Source organism: Lynx canadensis, chromosome D3 (assembly GCF_007474595.2).
Source record: "Lynx canadensis isolate LIC74 chromosome D3, mLynCan4.pri.v2, whole genome shotgun sequence".
In the NCBI taxonomy this organism is placed as follows: Eukaryota; Metazoa; Chordata; class Mammalia; order Carnivora; family Felidae; genus Lynx; species Lynx canadensis.
In genome coordinates, this window is record NC_044314.2 from 49970455 (window position 1) to 49990372 (window position 19918).

Consider the following 19918-nt stretch of genomic DNA (forward strand, 5'->3'; position numbering starts at 1 on the left):
CAACATAATAAAGGGGATTTACAAAAAATCCAAAGCTAATACACTCAATAGCCATGGCTTTAGCTTTATCTGAAGTTCAGGGTCCTGTACCAAGTTCATATGGTTATTTGGAGAATTCATTTTCTTGCAGCTGTAGAACTTGTGGAGGATTGCTTCTTCTTATTTTTTTTTTTAAATTTTTTTTTCAACGTTTATTTATTTTTGGGACAGAGAGAGACAGAGCATGAACGGGGGAAGGGCAGAGAGAGAGGGAGACACAGAATCGGAAACAGGCTCCAGGCTCTGAGCCATCAGCCCAGAGCCTGACGCGGGGCTCGAACTCCCGGACCGCGAGATCGTGACCTGGCTGAAGTCGGACGCTTAACCGACTGCGCCACCCAGGCGCCCCCTTATTTTTATTTATTTTATTTTTCTTTGAGAGAGACAGAGAGAGAGAGAGAGAGAGAGAGAGAGAGAGAGAGCATGTGAGGGAGGGGCAGAGGGAGAAAGAGAGAATTCTTTTTTTTTTTTTTTTAACTCAAGTTAGTTAACATATAGTGTAGGATTGGTTTCAGGAGTAGAATTTAGTGACTCATCACTTACATATAACACCCAGTACTCATCCCAGCAAGTGCCCTCCTTAATGTCCATCACTCATTTAACCCATCCCCCCACACACCTTCCCTCCAGCAACCCTCAGTTTGTTCTCTGTATTCAAGAGTCCCTTATGGTTTGCCTCTCTCTCCATTTTTACCTTATTTTATTTTTTTCTTCCCTTCCCCTATGTTCATCTGTTTTGTTTCTTAAATTCCACGAGTGAAGTCATATAATATTTGTCTTTCTGACTTATTTTGCTTAGCATAACACACTCCAGTTCCGTCCATATTGTTGCAAATGGCAAGATTTCATTCTTTTTGATTGCTGAGTAATATTCCAGTGTGTGTGTGTGTGTGTGTGTGTGTGTGTGTGTGTGTGTGTGTATGTATCTATACCACATCTTTTTTATCCATTCATCAGTCAGTGGACATTTGGGCTCTTTCCATAATTTGACTATTGTTGATAGTACTGTTATAAACATTGTGGTGCATTTTTGTATCCTTTGAATAAATACCTAGTAGTGCAATTGATGGGTCATAGGATAGTTCTATTTTTAATTTCATACTGGAAACTTCATACTGTTTTCCAGAGTGGCTGTGCCAGTTTGCATTCCCACTAACAGTACAAAATTTTCCCCTTTCTCTGCATCCTCACTGAATCTGTTGATTCCTGAGTTGTTCATTTTAGTCTTTTTGGCAGGTATGAGGTGGTATCTCATTGTGGGTTGGATTTGTATTTCCCTAATGATGAGTGATGTTGAACATCTTCATGTGTCTGTTAGCCATCTGGATGTCTTCTTTGGAAAAGTGTCTATTTGTATCTTCTGGTCATTTCTTCACTGGATTATTTGTTTTTTGGGGGTGTTAGGTTTGATAAGTTCTTTACAGGTTTTGGATACTAATCCTTTATCCAACATGTCATTTGCAACATTGATTTTATATCCTGTGACTTTGCTGAATGCGTATGTCAGTTCTAGCAGTTTTTTGGTGGAGTCTTTCAAGTTTTCCACATAGAGTATCATGTTGTCTGTGAAGAGTGAAAGCTTGACTTCTTCCTTTCTAATTTGTATGCATTGTCTGATTGCTGAGGCTAGGACTTTCTGTATTATATTGAACAACAGTGGTGAGAGTGGACATCCCTGTTGTGTTCCTGACCTTAGGGGAAAAGCTCTAAGTTTTTCCCCATTGAGGATGGTATTAGCTGTGGGTTTTTGTATATGGCATTTTTTTTAACGTTTATTTATTTTTGAGACAGAGAGAGACAGAGCATGAACAGGGGAGGGTCAGAGAAAGGGAGACACAGAATCCGAAACAGGCTCCAGGCTCTGAGCTGTCAGCACAGAGCCCGACACGGGGCTCGAACTCACGGCCGTGAGATCATGACCTGAGCCGAAGTCGGCAGCTTAACCGACTGAGCCACCCAGGCGCCCCTGTATATGGCATTTTTGATGTTGAGGACTGTTCCTTCAATTCCTACTTTCTTGAGGGTTTTTATCAAGAAAGGATGCTGTATTTTGTCAAATACCTTTTCTAAATCTATTGAGAGAATCATGTGGTTTGTATCCTTTCCTTTATTAATATGGTATATCACATTGGTTTTCGGATACTGAACCACCCCTGTAGCCCAGGAATAAATCCCACTTGATCATGGTGAATAATTCTTTTAATGTATTGTTGGGCTTGATGTCCTAATATCTTGTGGAGAATTTTTGCATCCATGTTCATCAGGGAAATTGGTCTATAGTTCTCCTTTTTAGTGAGGTCTTTGTCTGCTTTTGAAATCAAGGTACTGCTGGCCTCATAGAATGAGTTTGGAAGTTTCCCTTTCATTTCTTTCTTTCTTTTTCTTTTCTTTCCTTTTTTCTTTTTCTTTCTTTTTTCTTTTCTTTTTTTTTTTTTTTTTTTTTTTTTTTTTTTTTTTTTGTAACAGCTTCAAAAGAATAAGTATTAACTCTTCTTTAAATGTTTGGTAGAATTCCCACGGGAAGCCATCTGGCCCTGGACTCTTGTTTGTTGGGCGATTTTTGATACTGATTCAATTTCTTTACTGGTTATGGGTTTGTTCAAATTTTCTATTTCTTCCTGTTTCAGTTTTCAGTTTATATGTTTCTAGGAATTTATCCATTTCTTCCAGATTGTCCAATTTGTTGGCATATAATTGCTCATAATATTCTCTTATTATTGTTTGTATTCTGCAGTGTTGGTTGTGATCTCTCCTCTTTCATTCATGATTTTATTTATTTGGGTCCTTTCCTTTTTCTTTTTGACAAATCTGGCTGGGGTTTATCAATGTTAATTCTTTCAAAGAACCAACTCCTAATTTTATTGACCTGTTCTATTTTTTTTTATTTCAATATCCTTGATTTCTGTTCTAATCTTTCTTATTTCCCTTTTTCTGCTACTTTGGGGCTTTATTTGCTATTCTTTTTCCAGTTCCTTTAGGTGTAAGGTTAAGTCATATATTTGAGACATTTCTTGAAGGAGCGAGAGAATCTTTCAAATTTTTTTTTAACGTTTATTTATTTTTGAGACAGAGAGAGACAGAGCATGAACAGGGGTGGGACAGAGAGAGAGGGAGACACAGAATCGGAAGCAGGCTCCAGGCTCTGAGCCATCAGCCCAGAGCCCGACGTGGGGCTCGAACTCACGGACCGCGAGATCGTGACCTAAGCTGAAGTCAGACACTTAACCGACTGAGCCACCCAGGCGCCCCAAAGGAGAGAGAGAATCTTAAGCAGGCTCCACACTCAGCACAGAGGCTGACACAGGGCTCAATCTCAGGAGTGTGAGATCATGACCTGAGCTAAAATCAAGAGTCAAACGCTTAACTAACTGAGCCATCCAGATACCCCAGACGCTTGCTTCTTAAAGGCCAGAAGAAGAAAGAGTCTCTGACTTCCTCCATGTCTGACCCTTGGACTTTCTTTTAAAAGCCTTAGATCAGGCCTACCCAAGAAATCTCCCTTTGTATTAACTCAGAGTCTACTAACTAGGGCCTTTCATTACATCTTCAAAATCACTTCATCTTTACTATATAATGTAACATAATCCAGAAATGATATCCCATCATATTGATATGTCCCACGCACACTCAAATGTAGGGGATTATACAAGGGTGTGTACATCAGGGGGAGGAATCTTGAGAAGAGGACATCTCAGAATTCTGCCTACCATAGACTGTGACCTTTGATGAGGTAGAAAAGGGCATTGCCTTCACCTGTGTTTGGATCTCATTCCCATGCCACTCCCCGCCTGACTCCCACACACCTTTTCAAGGACTGTAGCCCATTAGTGACACCAGTGTGTATATACAGGTAAGTTTGGAGATATACAACCAACTATTCTCTTTTCCATTTTGTTGTTGTTGTTCCTTAATGAGTTGTCTTAAGAACTGATTTTAGCATATTCTTGCAGCACTTTCACATGACCACTCCATACCTGTCTATTATGGGTACGTTTACTCGTAAATGAGTTATTTGGGAATGAACAGGGGAGCGTGTTTTCACAGATGTCAAGGTGGCCAAAAATATTTCTCTTTTCAGCTACATATGATGAGAGGGCTGCCTCTTTGCATGAAGAGGAATTAAATACTGTTAAGATAATTTTGATCTCATACATTTCAGTTGGAACCCATATGATGGTTTCTTTTTCTTTCTTTCTATCTGTCTGTCACTCTATATTATACAAAATAAGTTTTTGGCTTCTCCCTGGGGAAGGAGGAAGAGGAAGCATCAACTTTATGTTCCTCCAGTTATGTTAGTCTGTAAATTAATCCTCTCCACAGTGAGATGTTCCCAAATGACTCCAGTTACCTTGGAGGAAGCAGGTTAATTTATCTCCCTATTATGGCTACTACTTGGCTGCCATACCCTGAATCTAATAAACACAATTTAACCTTGAGGGAAGGTATAGGCAGATTTTTGCTCAAGACTCCAGTTGATAAGTGTAAACAGTACAGATTGGAAGTGGGGTCTCAGGACCACAAACTCATCTGCCCCCTTGACCACTTCTGAAGCCTTCTAAGAATTCAACTTGTTTCTTCCCCAGGCATCCACCAGGACCCCCACATGTACATTTCTCCTTTCCAACATGACTTTCTGCCAGCTACTAGAGCTCTTTCTTATTTAAATTACTTTTCTCATCCTGAAGTCCCTGGCCTCAGTTCCTAGGGTATATTATAGTCTCCTCCACCCCGCCCCCCAAATCAATCAGTTGGAAATCAGATGGCTAGTGCTAAGGTTGGGCTGTGTAGGGTTAGGGATGATTAATGCTAAAGATAGGGCTAGAGTAAGTATAATAATAAATATCAGAACTGAGGAGTTGGGGGTCACAGTGGTTTACTAATAAATAATTTAGAGACATCCACAATTTTTTATAACAATCCATAGAGAACTATAATATTTATTTTAATTGTATATAATCTAAAATTTATGTTTCATTAAGTATGTGTCTTATGGTTTTCAGTTCTGGCATTCTCTATAAGTATAAACCATTTCTGTTGCTAATTTGTAATAGAATTGAGGAGGTTAAGGGAATAGGGTATTTCCTATTACAGATAGAATTTTGCTTTATCCAAAAATTAAAGAAAAACTTAAGTTACGAGGTTTAATTCCTCCTAAAAACCCTCAGGGAGTCCACATAAAAGAGCTCATATTTTTTCTTAACTCATCTTTAGCTTATTGTAAATACAGATGAATAGATACAAAAACAACTCTAGATACAGATACAGATACAGATACAGATACAGATATACGCACACATGGGTTAGTATACATAGACATATTACCTAGCTCAGTCAGCTACCAGGGCCTACACACTAGAGCTCTTTCTAGTGTGTAGTATCTAGTATCTAGAGGATACTCCAGTAGCAATGACCACACCCAGTGCCTGTATCTTGATTTCTAAATGCCATTCCTCAATAAAAAAAAACCCAGGGCATATTGCACACAAAATTTATGAAGGTGTCTTCCTATTTAAAACTTGTTTTCCATTACATCTTAGAATGTTTTGGCCTTTCCTACTTTTAGTTATGTATCTTTTCACATGATTTATTCCTTTACAATTAATTTTGTATGTTTTTAAATGACTTTTTTACTGTGTAAAAAGTAATAAATGTTCATTGTGACAAGTAATCAAAAAGGAGTATAAAGAAAAATATTAAAAAATCTCTTAATGGGTTTCTTAACGTTGAATATTGATTGAAATAGCTGAAATCTTTAACTTATTTAAAACATCCCTACAACAAATGCAGTTGATCCTTGAACAACATGCCACTTATACGAAGATTTTTTTTTTTTTATAAATATGATATGGTACTGGGGTGCCTGGGTGGCTCAGACAGTTGAGTATCTAACTCTTGATTTTGGCTCAGGTCATGGTTCCAGGGTCATGGAATTGAACCCTGCGTCAGGCTCCGTGCTGAGCATGGAGCCTACTTAAGATTTTTTCTATCTCTCCCTTTGTCCCTCTCCCCAACTTGCATGCTCTCTCTAAAATAATAATTTAAAAACCGATATGGTACTGTGATTTTCTTCCTTATGATTTTCTTAATAATGTTTCTTTTCTCTAGCTTACTTTATCACAAGAATATAGTATATAATACATATAACATACAAAATATGTGTTAATCTATTGTTTGTGCTATCAGTAAGGCTTCCATCAACAATAGGCTATTAGTTAAGTTTTTGAAGAGTCAAAAGTTATACACAGATTTTTGCCTGTGCAGGGGTTGGCACCTCTAACCCCCATGCTGTTCAAGGGTCAACTGTATATTGATAGGCAAAAATGAGTCACTGATATTTATTAATATTTGAATGCTTTTGTAGGACCTTTTTATATTCTCTATTAGTTTTCTATTGCTGTATAACAAATTACCACAAATTTAGCACTTAAAACAACACTTTTACTATCTAACAGTTTCCGTGGATCAGAAGTCCAAGCACAGCCTAACTGGGGCTCTGCTCCAGGTCTCACAAGGCTATCATCAAGATGTTAGACAGGCTGTGTTTTCATCTGGAGGCTTGACTGAGGAAGAATCTGCTTCTAAGCTTATTTAGAGTGTTGGCAGAATTCGTTTCCTTGCAGTTGTAGGATTAAAGTCCCCATCTTTTTGCTGGTTGTCAGCTACAGACACCCCTCCCCCTGAAAAATCCTGGAAGGTGCCACTAGTTCCCTGCTATGTGGTCCTCTCCATGAGTGGTTCATATGGCTGTCTGCTTCCTCAAGGTGGCAGGAAAGGCTTTAGCTCCAGTCTAGTAAGCTAGTGTCACATAAGATAATGTAATCACAGAAGTGGTGACATCTCCTCACTTTTACCATATTCTTTTGGTTAGCAATAATTCACTGGTCCTATCTGCACTCAAGGAGAAGGAATTATACACAGGCATGGACACCAGGTGGAAGAAGTCATTGAGGGTCATGGTGGGATATAAGCTCTCATTTCTTCATCTAAATTGGAATATTCTTTTTTGTTTGTTTGTTTGTTTGTTTTTGAGAGAGAAAGCCTGCGTGCATACACAAGTGGGAGATGGGTAGAGAGAGATAGGGAGACACTGAATCCGAAGCAGGCTCCGGGCTCTGTCAGCACAGATCTGGACACAGGGCTTGAACCCACAAACTGTGAGATCATGCCCCTGAACTGAAGCTGGACCTCAAGCAACTGAACCACCCAGGTGCCCCTAAATTGGAATATTCTTATCTTAAGGAAGTTTGTGAATGTTCTTCTAACAGGAAAGAAAGTTTGGTATCTTCAATTTCAGCCATCTTATTTTACAGACAAGGAATTGAGGGTCCAAAAGAGTAAATGGTTTGCCTAAGTTTGGTGGGTTCAGAGTTGTTTACTCCCAGGTCAGCATGCTTTCTACACACCATTATGCTAATGAAGCATTTTCAGTATTTTCACTTTAAACTTAAGCAAATGAAATATATATGTATTTATTGATGGGCGGGGCAGAAGAAGGTGGGTGCAGGCATTATAAAGAATTTTGCATGTAAATTGTCAAATATGGCAACCAGCATGTGTTATGTGTTTTCTGGCTGTGCTCAGATGCAAGAGCCAGTGAATGAAAGAGAATTACTTATATTCAGCACATACATTACTTCATTCAGTCACATACATTACTTCATTCAGTCATCCCAAAGACTCTATAAAGTAGAAATTCTTATAATACAGATTTAAAAAAAAGGCAAAACAAAAAACAACAGGCTCAGTGAACGCAACTAAATCATTCTGGGTATGGACAACCATCAAGTTACAGTGACCAAATCAAAGCCAAATAAATTGCTTACTTCTGGCCCATTCCATTTCTCTATCACTAATTTCTATAATTAATGAACAATACTGTGAAATTTTTCATGTCTATACAGCCCTTACCTTTTCCTTTTTGCCTGTTTAAGTCTTGCCACTCTTGTTACTTCTAAGTGGGAGGAGTTCATAATAACAGATTTTACATCTTCCAGCACTTTTATATGCCTGTATCTTCCAGCTTTAGTCATGTTGCCATAAATAAACCTAGGAAAACCTACTTCATTCATAAGTGGCTTCCTGTCCCTACGTTAGGTAACTGATTTTCTGTAAGTCTAGAAGCTCAAAGCACTAATGAACCACAAATAGGCTTTAAAATTTTTTGAATTCTAGTTCATTTTCTTGATCTTCTTATTTTAGGTAACCACTTCTCATTCAAGGCATACTTAACTAAAAGGATTCAGAGAGATTTAAATTATGAATGTCCTCACTATCGGACGTTTACAGAATATTTTTTCTCTTTTGACAGTCTTCAGGGGAAACACAACTTTCTGGGAGATGTAGCATTTTTCTTTCCACTACACAGCGCATTCTTCTAGCGTATCTTTGGCATTAACTCCCCCAATTTTTTAATCTAAGGCACACTTCCTGGGCACTCTAAACCTCTAGTTTACAGTAAGGATTCACTGAGACCCACCACCGTGCGTAATCGTTCAAGGTCATTGGGGCTGCTGCCCGGCCCCGGCCCTGAATGCGCACTGCCAGGCCCATTTCCTTCTCCAAAGCCGATGCTTCCTTGCTCCCCACCCTTGGGGCGGGGGGAGGGGAGGGGGAAGCAAGGGAGGGTGTCGCCCGGAATGCCTGGACCAGACCGGGAGACCGGGACCGCCACCGCTCGGGGGCCGCGCTTGGTACCGCGCCTCTGGAAGGTTCCTGAGTGGCTGGCGGAGGGGGCGGTTCCAGGGAAGCCGGGGCGGAGCCGGCGGCGTCTGGCAGCTGTGTTACGCCTCCCGGGGCCGCTCGGCCGCGCCCGCTCACGGAAGCCGCTCTCTGCCCGGTAAGAGACGCTCTGGTCGAGGGTCCGCCGCAGCCCCGCGCCGCTTTCCCTGGCTCGCGGGCTGGTTGGCCTCCCGCCACAGGGCCATGCAGCGCTTAGCTATGGACCTGCGGATGCTGTCCCGGGAGCTCTCTCTCTACTTGGAGCACCAAGTCCGGGTTGGGTTCTTCGGCTCGGGTGTGGGCTTATCCCTGATTCTGGGCTTCAGTGTCGCTTACGCCTTCTATTACCTGAGCAGCATTGCCAAGGTGAGCCGGGGTTTGGCGCGGGCGCCGGGGCGCAGGGCCTCGGGCAGCTCTGCTGGGAGGGACAGCAGCTGGTGAAGCTGGAGCTGCCGCTGGAGGGACGGGTGGCTGGGGTCGTCCTGGAGGCGAGAGTGCTGCTTGAGTTGTCGCCCTTTCCCCGATATCTGATGGACGCCCTTTGAGCGCGCGCGGGAAAGCGGGCCAGCCCTTGTCGGCGTGTTGTGGGTTCGGCCGGGGTCCTCGGACTGCAGCCAGGACCCGGCTGACCTAGGCGCGGCGGGGCTGCCCTGTCACCATTCGCGGGGCTGGCAATGCTGTGGCACTTCTGACAAGGACTCCCTTATCTCAGCTCTCGCCTTCCCCTTCAAGAGTTTGGTAAACCTCCCTTTAAGTCCGTTGTGACTGCGAATTATTTTTGTCAGGCTTCTAGAAGAAGATGTAATCGGAGGGAACGTGCGGGCGAGGGACGAGTCTGCTCATTTCTGGTTTACGGTTGGCAGAAACTTTGTTCTAGACCCTTCACTATAACACCGGCTTTCCCCACAGAAGCCCCAGTTAGTGACGGGGGGTGAGAGTTTCAACCGCTTCCTTCAGGACCACTGTCCCGTGGTGACAGAAACGTACTACCCCACGGTCTGGTGCTGGGAGAGTCGAGGACAGACACTCCTGAGACCTTTCATCACTTCCAAACCCCCGGTGCAGTACAGGAAGTAAGTATATTTCCATTTTTCAGTCATTTCTGCAAAACCACCGGGTTTTTCCTGCATACTCCCGGTTCTTGGTTAACCTCTCGTTAGTAAACATATAGAAAAGAAAGGGGGAACGAAAGTGGAAGGTGTGCTCCCCGCCACACACACACAGCTGCAGGAAAATATTCAGGTATTGCCGTTCACCATTGTTTTTGTGTGTGCCTTGATGTAAATGGTTTATTTCTAGAGAAGTGTTTTTGAGTTACTCTTTTCTAGTTTGGCATGCGTCTGTCCCTAAGGACCTAGATCCTTTGATGATATGCACCAGTTCATTGATGCTAGGAGTGGGGATGGGGTCGAGAAGGATGCCAATTAATTTGGATGTTGCCAAATCCTAATTAATGATGGACTCCTGTAAAAGGACTTCATATTAATAAGCAAATGGGTTCTTGATGATAATGTCCTTGAGGTGTTAAAGATAGGGTCCAGAATTTATCAGTAACCCGGAGATTTAGATGATGCCTAATATTAATTTCCCTGAGTCATCTAGTCCTTCTGGAGTTCCTTTTGTTGCCTGGAACTTGCACTATTTATTTGAGAAAAATCTTTAAGTTCATGCATACTATGTGAGAAATACTTTAAAATATTTAAGAAACAAATTTTATAATATACTCTGTGGGAGACTGCATTGTTAAGTCAAAGGACCAGAGCAGTGATCAGATCAGTATTTTACTTATTCATAATTCCCTACTGAATTATTTGGGTGACCTCAATCAAATAGGGGTTAAATGCTGGGTATTTTAGAGTAATGAGGAAATGATTAAGATAAATATTTGAAGTATTTAGCAGTTCATTTTTATATGCTACCTTTTTGTGATATTGCCGGAAATACTTTATGGTACTAATGTCATATCATTCTTGTAATAAGACAAAGGGATATAAGTGTGTGTGTTAGTGAATGCTGAAAAAAAACTTCAGATGACCAAATCATGTCATATATTTATAAAATTAAGACACTAATATTGGGGCACCTGGGTGGTTCAGTTGGTTAAGCATCCAACTTCAGCTCAGGTCATGATCTCACGGTTTGTGAGTTTGAGCCCCGTGTCGGGGTCTGTGCTGACAGCTTGGAGCCTGGAGCCTGCTTCGGATTTCTGTGTCTCCTTCTCTCTCTGCCCCTCCCCTGCTCATGCTGTTTCTCTCTCTCTCACTCTCTCAAAAATAAACATTAAAAAAAAAAGACACTAATATTAAAGCATGACTTGAAACATTTAATGAGTATGTCCTCTATTTCTTCTAGTGAACTTATTAAAACTGCAGATGGAGGACAGATTTCACTGGACTGGTTTGATAATTGTAACAGTAAGTGTTATAGGGATGCCACCACCAGGCCTACTATCTTACTGTTGCCCGGCCTCACTGGAACAAGCAAGGAATCATATATCCTTCATATGATCCATCTCAGTGAAGAATTGGGATACAGGTACCAGTAAAAGATTTATTCCATTTTTTACTTAATTCATTCTAAATGAAGCACAAATCTGTCTACATGTTTGTTTCAGAAAAACTTGTTATTTCTTGCATGGATTAAGCATTTCCCTAGATTATTATTTTTCTCTGCTTCCTCTTTTGCCTTTTTTTTTTTTTCCAGGAAGATGCATAACAATCATCTCACAGGAAATAGCATTTCGCATAGTAGGCACTCAGCAGATTTTGGTTGAATGAATGAATGAAATTAGTATCATCTAGGAATTGACATAGGACCCAGGTCTGAGGAGCAGTAGGCCCACTGAAGGGAGTGCTATGGAAAATAGCCATTACAAACCACTGAGAGAGTAGATGGTGACCCTCATGTTTCATTCCATATTTGAGCTCTGAATCTACTAATCTTATCTCATTGGCTTAGATCCCAAATGTAAAAAATACCCAAAATCGGCTTGTAGGTGATCTTTCTTTTTCCAAAGATGATCTATGCCTCTTTTGTCCATCTGAGTTTGTAGGTGCACATGACTAATGTCCAGTTGAGGATGCCACAGCATTTTTGAGTAGCCATTATTCAACTCAGTCACCAAGTACAATTTAATTTTTTGCAAGTGACTTAGCAACCTTAAGTTTCAGGTTCAGCTTTAATATCTTAAAGCAGAATCATTGTGAAAAATACTGCTTTTTTGTGTCGCCTTTTTAAGCTGATAGTAGTTATGGTAATGGAACACTCTGAGGTGCATTTAAAGTAGAGTTGTGTCCTTTGTTAAACTTGAAACACTCTGTGTGAAAAATTGATGTGGAGTTTATATTAATAAAAACATTTTTGTATAAATGGGGAAATGCCATAAGAGCTAACTCAATTTTCACAAGTTAAGTCTGATCTTTTACAGATAAAGCCTATTTTGTCCATGAAATGACAATCTCTCAGACGTTTTGATAGGTGTTCTAGAATTATTGTTCCAGTGAAACTTGCACTAATATCAGGAATTCATCATTATTCCATGTTTAGCACCATCCAGTTAAGTGTGAGGCTTGATTCCAATTTTTTGCTAAAACTTAGTCATGCTCAAAAAGTATAGATCATAAAGCCTTCTGTGCATATTTAAATTGCTGATTCTGTACTTGGCCTGAGCTGTCTCTCAAGACTTAGGAAGTGCTTTTAAAAACAATGTAGTTGAGGGGCGCCTGGGTGGCGCAGTCGGTTAAGCGTCCGACTTCAGCCAGGTCACGATCTCGCGGTCCGTGAGTTCGAGCCCCGCGTCAGGCTCTGGGCTGATGGCTCAGAGCCTGGAGCCTGTTTCCGATTCTGTGTCTCCCTCTCTCTCTGCCCCTCCCCCGTTCATGCTCTGTCTCTCTCTGTCCCAAAAATAAATAAAAAAAAACGTTGGAAAAAAAAAAAAACAATGTAGTTGAAACTCAAGGACTAAATCTCATAAGCCCTGGAGTTGCCAGTCCACAAGGCTTTTTTCCACCCCTTGCAAAAGTTGCTAAATTTTATGACTATGACTATCATTACACTGTGCTTCAAAGCTTCAAAGTTCTAACTCCCCTAAGGGTTAATATCTCTTCTACTGATTTGGACATTTTATTGTGAATCTATGATAAAAGGAAGGTTTTGTGCTAGATACAAAGAGTTGTGAGAAGTTGACCTTGCCACAAGGAGCCTAAGAGAAGAGAAAGATAGACCAGGTCATTGTCAGCTGCTTGAAGACCCAGCTTATTTGGGTTTAGGGAACTCTAACAGTGAATTAGACTGGACTTGAAAATAGCAGAGTACATGAATAAGCAGTGGTCAGTAAACTTTTCAGTGGCCTTTGGGCCTATCTCCATTTGTGTTTAATTAGGAGGGGTGGCTGAGAAGATGTATCAGTTAGCTTTTGCTGTATAACAAACTGTCCCAAAACTTAGTAGCTAAAAACTACCACCATTCTGCTCACAATTCTGTGGCCCAAGAATTTGGGCTGGGCAAAGCTAGGTGGTTCTGGTCTTGGCTGGGATCATTTGTGCATTTGAGGTCAGCAGCCGGGACAACTCCCTGCATGGGGGCCCTCAGCAGGGATGACTCATCTCAGCTCCATGTGGCCTCTCATTCACCATCAGGCTCTGAGTTTGTTCATTTGGTGGCAGAGGGTTCCAAGAGTACAAAAGCAAAAGCTGCAAGGCTTATTGACACTCAGGCTAAGAACTCTCCTGATGTTGCTTCTGCCACATTCCAGTTAAAGCAAGTCTTGTGTGTCAGCCCAGAGTCAAAGGGTAGAGAAATAAACTCCACCTCTTGATAGGAAGGCCTACAAAATATTTTTGCATCATACCACAGATAGCAAGGTAGTGCCAAGGACCACTGAAGTAAAAGAAAAGATCTGGAACTTTGCCATAAGGCTTACATTGAGTCCTTTGAGACTGTATAATATAGTGGTGTGTGCAGGGTCTTTGGAGCTGGGCCAAGGTTCAAGTGTTGGAACTTCCACTGACTGAGAGACCTTTGCAATTAATTTTTAACTTCCCCAATTACAGCTTCTCACTTACTACAGAGAGTTTAAATGAATTAGAATGTATAAAGTAGTTGGTTTAGTGACCTGAGCCAAAGTGGTCTTTCATAATGTTTCCCTAATCAGACTAGAACACTTTATAATTTAAAGAACAAGTACAAGCAAACCTACCTCTTGGGAAATATAAACACCTAGTTTCCTTACAGGAATGCTTGGATTGTGTCATTATGTGTCTTACACAATAGAATTTCATAGGCAGTATGAACACCCCAATACGGTGGGGGTATATTTGCCTTCAGGCCCCAGTTACTATCTTGTGGAAAGGTTGAATTTGTAGGGAGACTCATGAATTTTGTCAGGTAGCCAGGGAACTGTTATTGCTTCACTGCTGAGATATGATTTAAACATTAGGGAGAACTTAACTCCTGGTGTATTGATAAGTGAAACATAAGGGTTTGCTATTGTTGCTGTTAAAAATGTTGTTTTTGGGGCGCCTGGGTGGCTCAGTCAGTTGAGCATCCGACTTCGGCTCAGGTCATGATCTCACAGTTTGTGGGTTTGAGCCATGCATCAGGCTCTATGCTGACAGAGCCTGCAGCCTGCTTCAGATTCTGTCTCCTTCTCTCTCTCTGCCCCTCCCCCCGCTCATGCTCTGTCTCTCTCTGTCTCTCAAAAATAAATAAATGTTAAAAAAAATTTAAAAAAAAATTTTTTTCCTGTGCCTGAAAACTGACAAAGACACAGAACTTTTAGGTTTCACCAATTCAGAATTAAGAATGGATGGGATAGGAACTAAGCTAAAGTTCATTTAAGATCACTGTGAGCAAAGGCTTTACTAACTAAGAAGTCAAATTGAATTGAAAGGGGAATACATAGTCTACCTGCCTGTTCATCTTCATGGGCCAAATGCAGTATGTATTCCTTGGATAAACTTGTCCTTGAGAGGGAGAAGAGAATTGCTGAGCCAGATAGCCCTAGTCATTCTTCCAAATTTTATCAATCAGATAAGCCCTCCATCTCCTGGAGAATGAGTAAAGTAAGCAAGGCCAGGAAGCCAGGAGTGTGTTTAGAGAAGCTTCTCTCATAGAAATCAGAGGACTGGAGAAAAAGTTACACCTCTATGATTGATAAAGTAGTTAGAAATCCCATTCGTTCACTCAAGGTTTGTTTTTTAAAAAACCTCTATTTGGTAACACAGCCTAATCGATATTATTTTATGTACCTGAATAATATCTGTTTTCTTAAGTCTTTTTCCCATTGTCTGAATTAATTTTTAGCATGACTACTAAAAAGAGGGAGTAAAACAGTAACTCTGAGAACATCTAAATCATCTTTTACTTTGGCCTCTTTTATTGAGAGCCTTCATCTACTATTTTGTTCCACCCCCAACTAGTATTAAAAAGAGTGGCCCATCCAGAATTATATCATAATAAGTCTATTGAAATCTAGGTCAGTCATTAAGTATTTTTATCAGAACCTATATTCCCAAAGAGCATACAGTCTAGCTGAAGCGATAAGGAGTATGTATGCAGTAGTTGGGAAGAAATGCATTAACGAGAACCAGGATTGACTACAAGTAAAAGAAAACTCAAAATAACAGTGACTTTAAAAAGATACAAGTTTATTTCTCTCTCATGAGAAGTTTATTTCTCTCTCTCTCTGAGAAGGTAGACCAGGGCTCTATATCCTGTATCAGGAAGTGTTGCTTCATAACCTATGGCTGCTCTAGCTCCAGCCATCACAACTGTACCCCAACATCCGAGGAGAAAAAAGACTAGAGAATGCACCATCTTCCTTTAAGGATGCTTTCCAGCAATTGTGCACACCACTCTTGCTTGTATCATATGGACCTGCTCTTCCTCAGCCACAAGGGAGGCTCGAAGTGAAATCGTTATTTTGAGCAGTCATATACTCAAGTGACACTAGTAGATTCTGTGACTGAGGAAGAAGAGGAGCATGGATACTGGGAGATAACTGGCAGTCTCTAGCACTTAGTGGTCAGTGTTGCAAGTGTGAGGACTCTGGAATATCAGACACCAAGTAAGACATTTTAAGCAGGGAAGGAACAGGTCAGAAGTGCCAGAGGCGAACAAAAGAGCAAGGAGAATGAGGACAGATAAAGCAGTACTGGAGAAGATTCAGCAGAGCAATGAGGAAGGAAGTCCAACTGCTGAGGGCTAAGAAGACCTCAGGAGAAAAGAGTGGGGTGGATCACATATCTTTTAAGTTTGACAGACGAAGGAGGGAAACAGGAGAGGATTTGGAAAAGAGCAGAAGGATTAATAGAGGGATTTTTCAAGATTGTGGGTGTTTGTTTTGAGAAATTTCTTTCTTACTGCATTTTTTATTACTATCTTCTTTTTGTTTTTCTTGCTACATTTTTCAAACTACTTACAGAAACCACTGACATTTTTTTTTTTAATTTTTTTTTCAACGTTTTTATTTTATTTTTGGGACAGAGAGAGACAGAGCATGAACGGGGGAGGGGCAGAGAGAGAGGGAGACACAGAAGCGGAAACAGGCTCCAGGCTCTGAGCCATCAGCCCAGAGCCCGACGCGGGGCTCGAACTCACGGACCGCGAGATCGTGACCTGGCTGAAGTCGGACGCTTAACCGACTGCGCCACCCAGGCGCCCCTTGAAACCACTGACATTTTAATGTGGTTTAACAGGATTAAGATCTTTCAATGCAGGGCCACCTATTGGTAGCAAGGATGCCATTGTCCATCATTTATAGTTTTGAGAGGAACTTGGAGTGGGAGATGATTTAAAAGCGTTAAAATTTGACTAGTTTCTACATGTTCCTTTGCTTTCTAGTTTGGAGTTTGGATCTGTGCATTTTGATTTAGGTCAAGTATCACCAGTAGATAACTAAGCTTTAGGTGACACTGAGATTTTCCTGCAGTATCAGAAGGGCACTTGCAGGTCATCTACTGACTCTTCCTGAGGGAGGAAGGAAGGGGAGGCTGAACTAAGGAAAATGAGGCATGGAACAAAAGGGCAAGTTCTGACTACTCCCCAGTGTAAAAGCAGTACCTTAGGTAAGAAGTCATTTTAAATTAACTCCAGAATGTTTTTATCTAAACATATTTTTGTAAGTTTTTGCTGTTGTTAAAACAATTTGGCTTTTAAAGTTTTGAAAATGAGTTCAGTTAACTGATTATTCATGAGACTGGCTAGATGAAATCATGCATAATAGAAAGCACTGGGTGAAGAGCTTAGCTTATTTAATGGTATTTATAGAAAAAGTTATAGTGGATACTGACAAGGAGTCTCATTCCCTAGGGAACTAATTGTTAGATATTCCATTATACAATGATTCACAAAGTTTTGGGGATAAAGCTTTATTTTACTTTATTTTTTTATCCGAGCTGGCATGCACTCTAAGGGTACTCTGTGTTCAGAGCACTCGCGCTCGTCTTTGGAAAAAGAGACTTTAATGTTACTAGCTTAGGTAGCCCAGGGCCTCTGAGTGGGGTGGTTAAGTGGATTATTGAGTCAGGTCTGCTTGGATTCAAGTCCCAGTTCTGTCAAACACTTCCTGTGTATCCACGGCCAAATTACTCAATAACTCTGTACCACAGTTTTCTCATCCATAAAGATAACCATACCTCATAGGATTGCCAGGATTACATGTATATATGTGAAGGTTTCTCCCCAGTGAACATTTTAAAAAGTAGTAGCTTTTTTTTAAAGAAGTATTTTTTTTTAAATATTAGCTTTTTTTCTTTAAAGGAGTGAATTATGTCTTTGGTGTAGGGAAGAGTCATACTCTTTTAGTCTGGTTAGGTAGAAATGAGGTACTTACTGCCTGGGCCCTATTACCAGGCAAGAAACCATCCCAGGAGAACCTGAGACAGCAGTGTGCCTGGCCAGACAGTGAGTGGTGCAGGGAGAGGGTAATGCCTAGCTAAGGTGGAGTGGCCACTGGAATCTATATCTTGGAATGCATACATGTTTCTTTTTTTTTTTTTTTTAATTTACATCCAAGTTGGTTAGCATATGGTGCAATAATGTTTCAGGAGTAGATTCCTTAATGTCCCTTACCCATTTAGCCCATCCACCCTCCCACAACCCCTACACATACATGTTTCTGACTCCAGTTTGGGTCATAAAGCTGCCAGCAGTGATCTGTGACACTGGAATGATTCCTATAAGTTCATACTATTAATGTAGAACACTTTTATTATTAAATAGTTCTTTAGTTGACAGAATCTACAGAAATACCAAAGAAACCCAGCTAGAATTCAAATGAGTAAGATAAAATCTGAGAACATCAAAAGCAACTGAGTAAATGTTAGGGAAGACGGGAGAGCTGGGGCGGGGCAGTGGAGAAGATTCCAATAAAATATTATAAAAGAAAACTTAATGCTAGTTGTATAAGGTTTTCAGTGGCCTCACATGAAGGATAACTTTGACTCTTTTTTCCTCTTGTGGCTACTGGTTTTGAAATATTATACCTAAAAAGTGAATTGCACTAATTATGAACTTTTTTTTTTAATTCATAGGACCACTCAGAGCTTATGACCAGCAAGAGATAACCAAAATTGCCATTTTGGTTTACTATTAATTAAATTTAGCTTTGTTGAGTGCCTGCCACATGATAGGCCCCATACCACGTGCTATACTTAGGTTATCTTACTTAACATGTACCTAATTCCAAGAGCTGTATTATCATACTCATTTTACCAACCAAAAACAAAACTACAGTGTTCATAATTTCACCAAAGTTTGACAGTTAGTGTGTGACAAGGTTAAGCTTCAACTGTACAGCCTTGTTACAGAGAAATATATGATTGTTTTTTAGGCTCTTTGAAATATTGCTCATTCTTCAAAATTCTCCTTTACTCAGATGGCTCTTGGCTTGGGAAAATAGCTCCTCAAACCCCATGATTATTGCCTATCAGGATAATGTAGACCTATAATATCATAAGTCTCCATTTCATCAGAGAAATTCAAGACATGACAGGCAAACATGTCATGTTTCCTACTCAGGGAATAGATTTTATAGGGAAAGAGTTGAAACAAGAGAATGGGGTTCTTGAATTATGGATTAAGTTTCACTATTCTCCATTACTATGTGGTAATCAGGAGTTGAGTATGTAATACAGTCAATATATTCCTGTTAATTATCGTGTTTGATTTCTGATGCTTTACATTCTAGAAAAAGATACATGAGTTACATTCATCTGTCCTAATATCTTTATGACATTAGTGAGGTCAGAAATGTTTAAGTGTTACCATTTTTTAAAAATAACATGTATTGGGGTGCCTGGGTGGCTCAGTTGGTTAAGCGACCGACTTCGGCTCAGGTCATGATCTCGCAGTTTGTGAGTTCGAGCCCCGCGTCAGGCTCTGTGCTGACAGCTTAGAGCCTGGAGCCTGCTTCGGATTCTGTGTCTCCCTCTCTCTCTGCCCCTCCCCTGCTCATGCTCTGTGTCTCTCTGTCTCTCAATAATAAACATTAAAAAAAAATTTTTTTTTAATAAATAATGTGTATTATGCTATTGGATATAATGCTGTATAAATGTAAATTAGGTTAAGATAGTTGATAGTGTTATTCAGATTCTTTATATCTTTCCTAACTTTTTTTTGATTGATAGAAGGATGTTGAAATCAACTATGATTATGGATTTTCTATTTCTCCCATTTAATTGTCATTTTTGCTTCATGTATTTGGAAGCTGTTATTAGTCATAGATATATTTATGGTTGTTAGTCTTCCTATGAATTAATTCTTTCACCATTATGAAATGTCTTTCTTTATCTCTGGTTGTGATGTCTATCTGATATTACTGTAGCTACACTAGCCTTCTTAAACTTACCATGTACATTTTTTTTTCAAACTTCAACTTTCAAAGTATCTGTATCTTTATATTTAAAGTATATTGCTTGTAGATAGCATATAGTTGGGCCTCGCCTTTTTTGTCCAGTCTGATAATTTCTTGATTTTAATAGGATTTTTAGTCCATTTACATTTAATGTAATTATTGATATGGTGGATATAGGTTTACCATTATAGTCTTTGCTTTCTGGTTTTTTGTTGTTTGTTGTTCCTTTATTTTCCTAGCATTTCTCTTTCTTTTTTTGAGACTCTGTTTTTTGTCTTATTATCAAACTTGGAGAAATCTTGGCCA

General features: G+C 40.2%; 1 protein-coding gene across 1 annotated transcript in view; it reads left to right on the forward strand.

Moving 5' to 3' along the window:
• Positions 1-8859: 8859 nt before the first annotated feature.
• Positions 8860-19918, forward strand: part of ABHD3 (abhydrolase domain containing 3, phospholipase) — a 39393-nt gene continuing 28334 nt past the window's right edge. Inside the window, exons 1-3 of the mRNA XM_030335689.2 lie at positions 8860-9123; positions 9667-9830; positions 11110-11292. Coding sequence (XP_030191549.1) covers positions 8962-9123; positions 9667-9830; positions 11110-11292 — 509 coding nt within the window. The 5' untranslated portion in view covers positions 8860-8961. The remainder of the gene's footprint in view (positions 9124-9666; positions 9831-11109; positions 11293-19918) is intronic.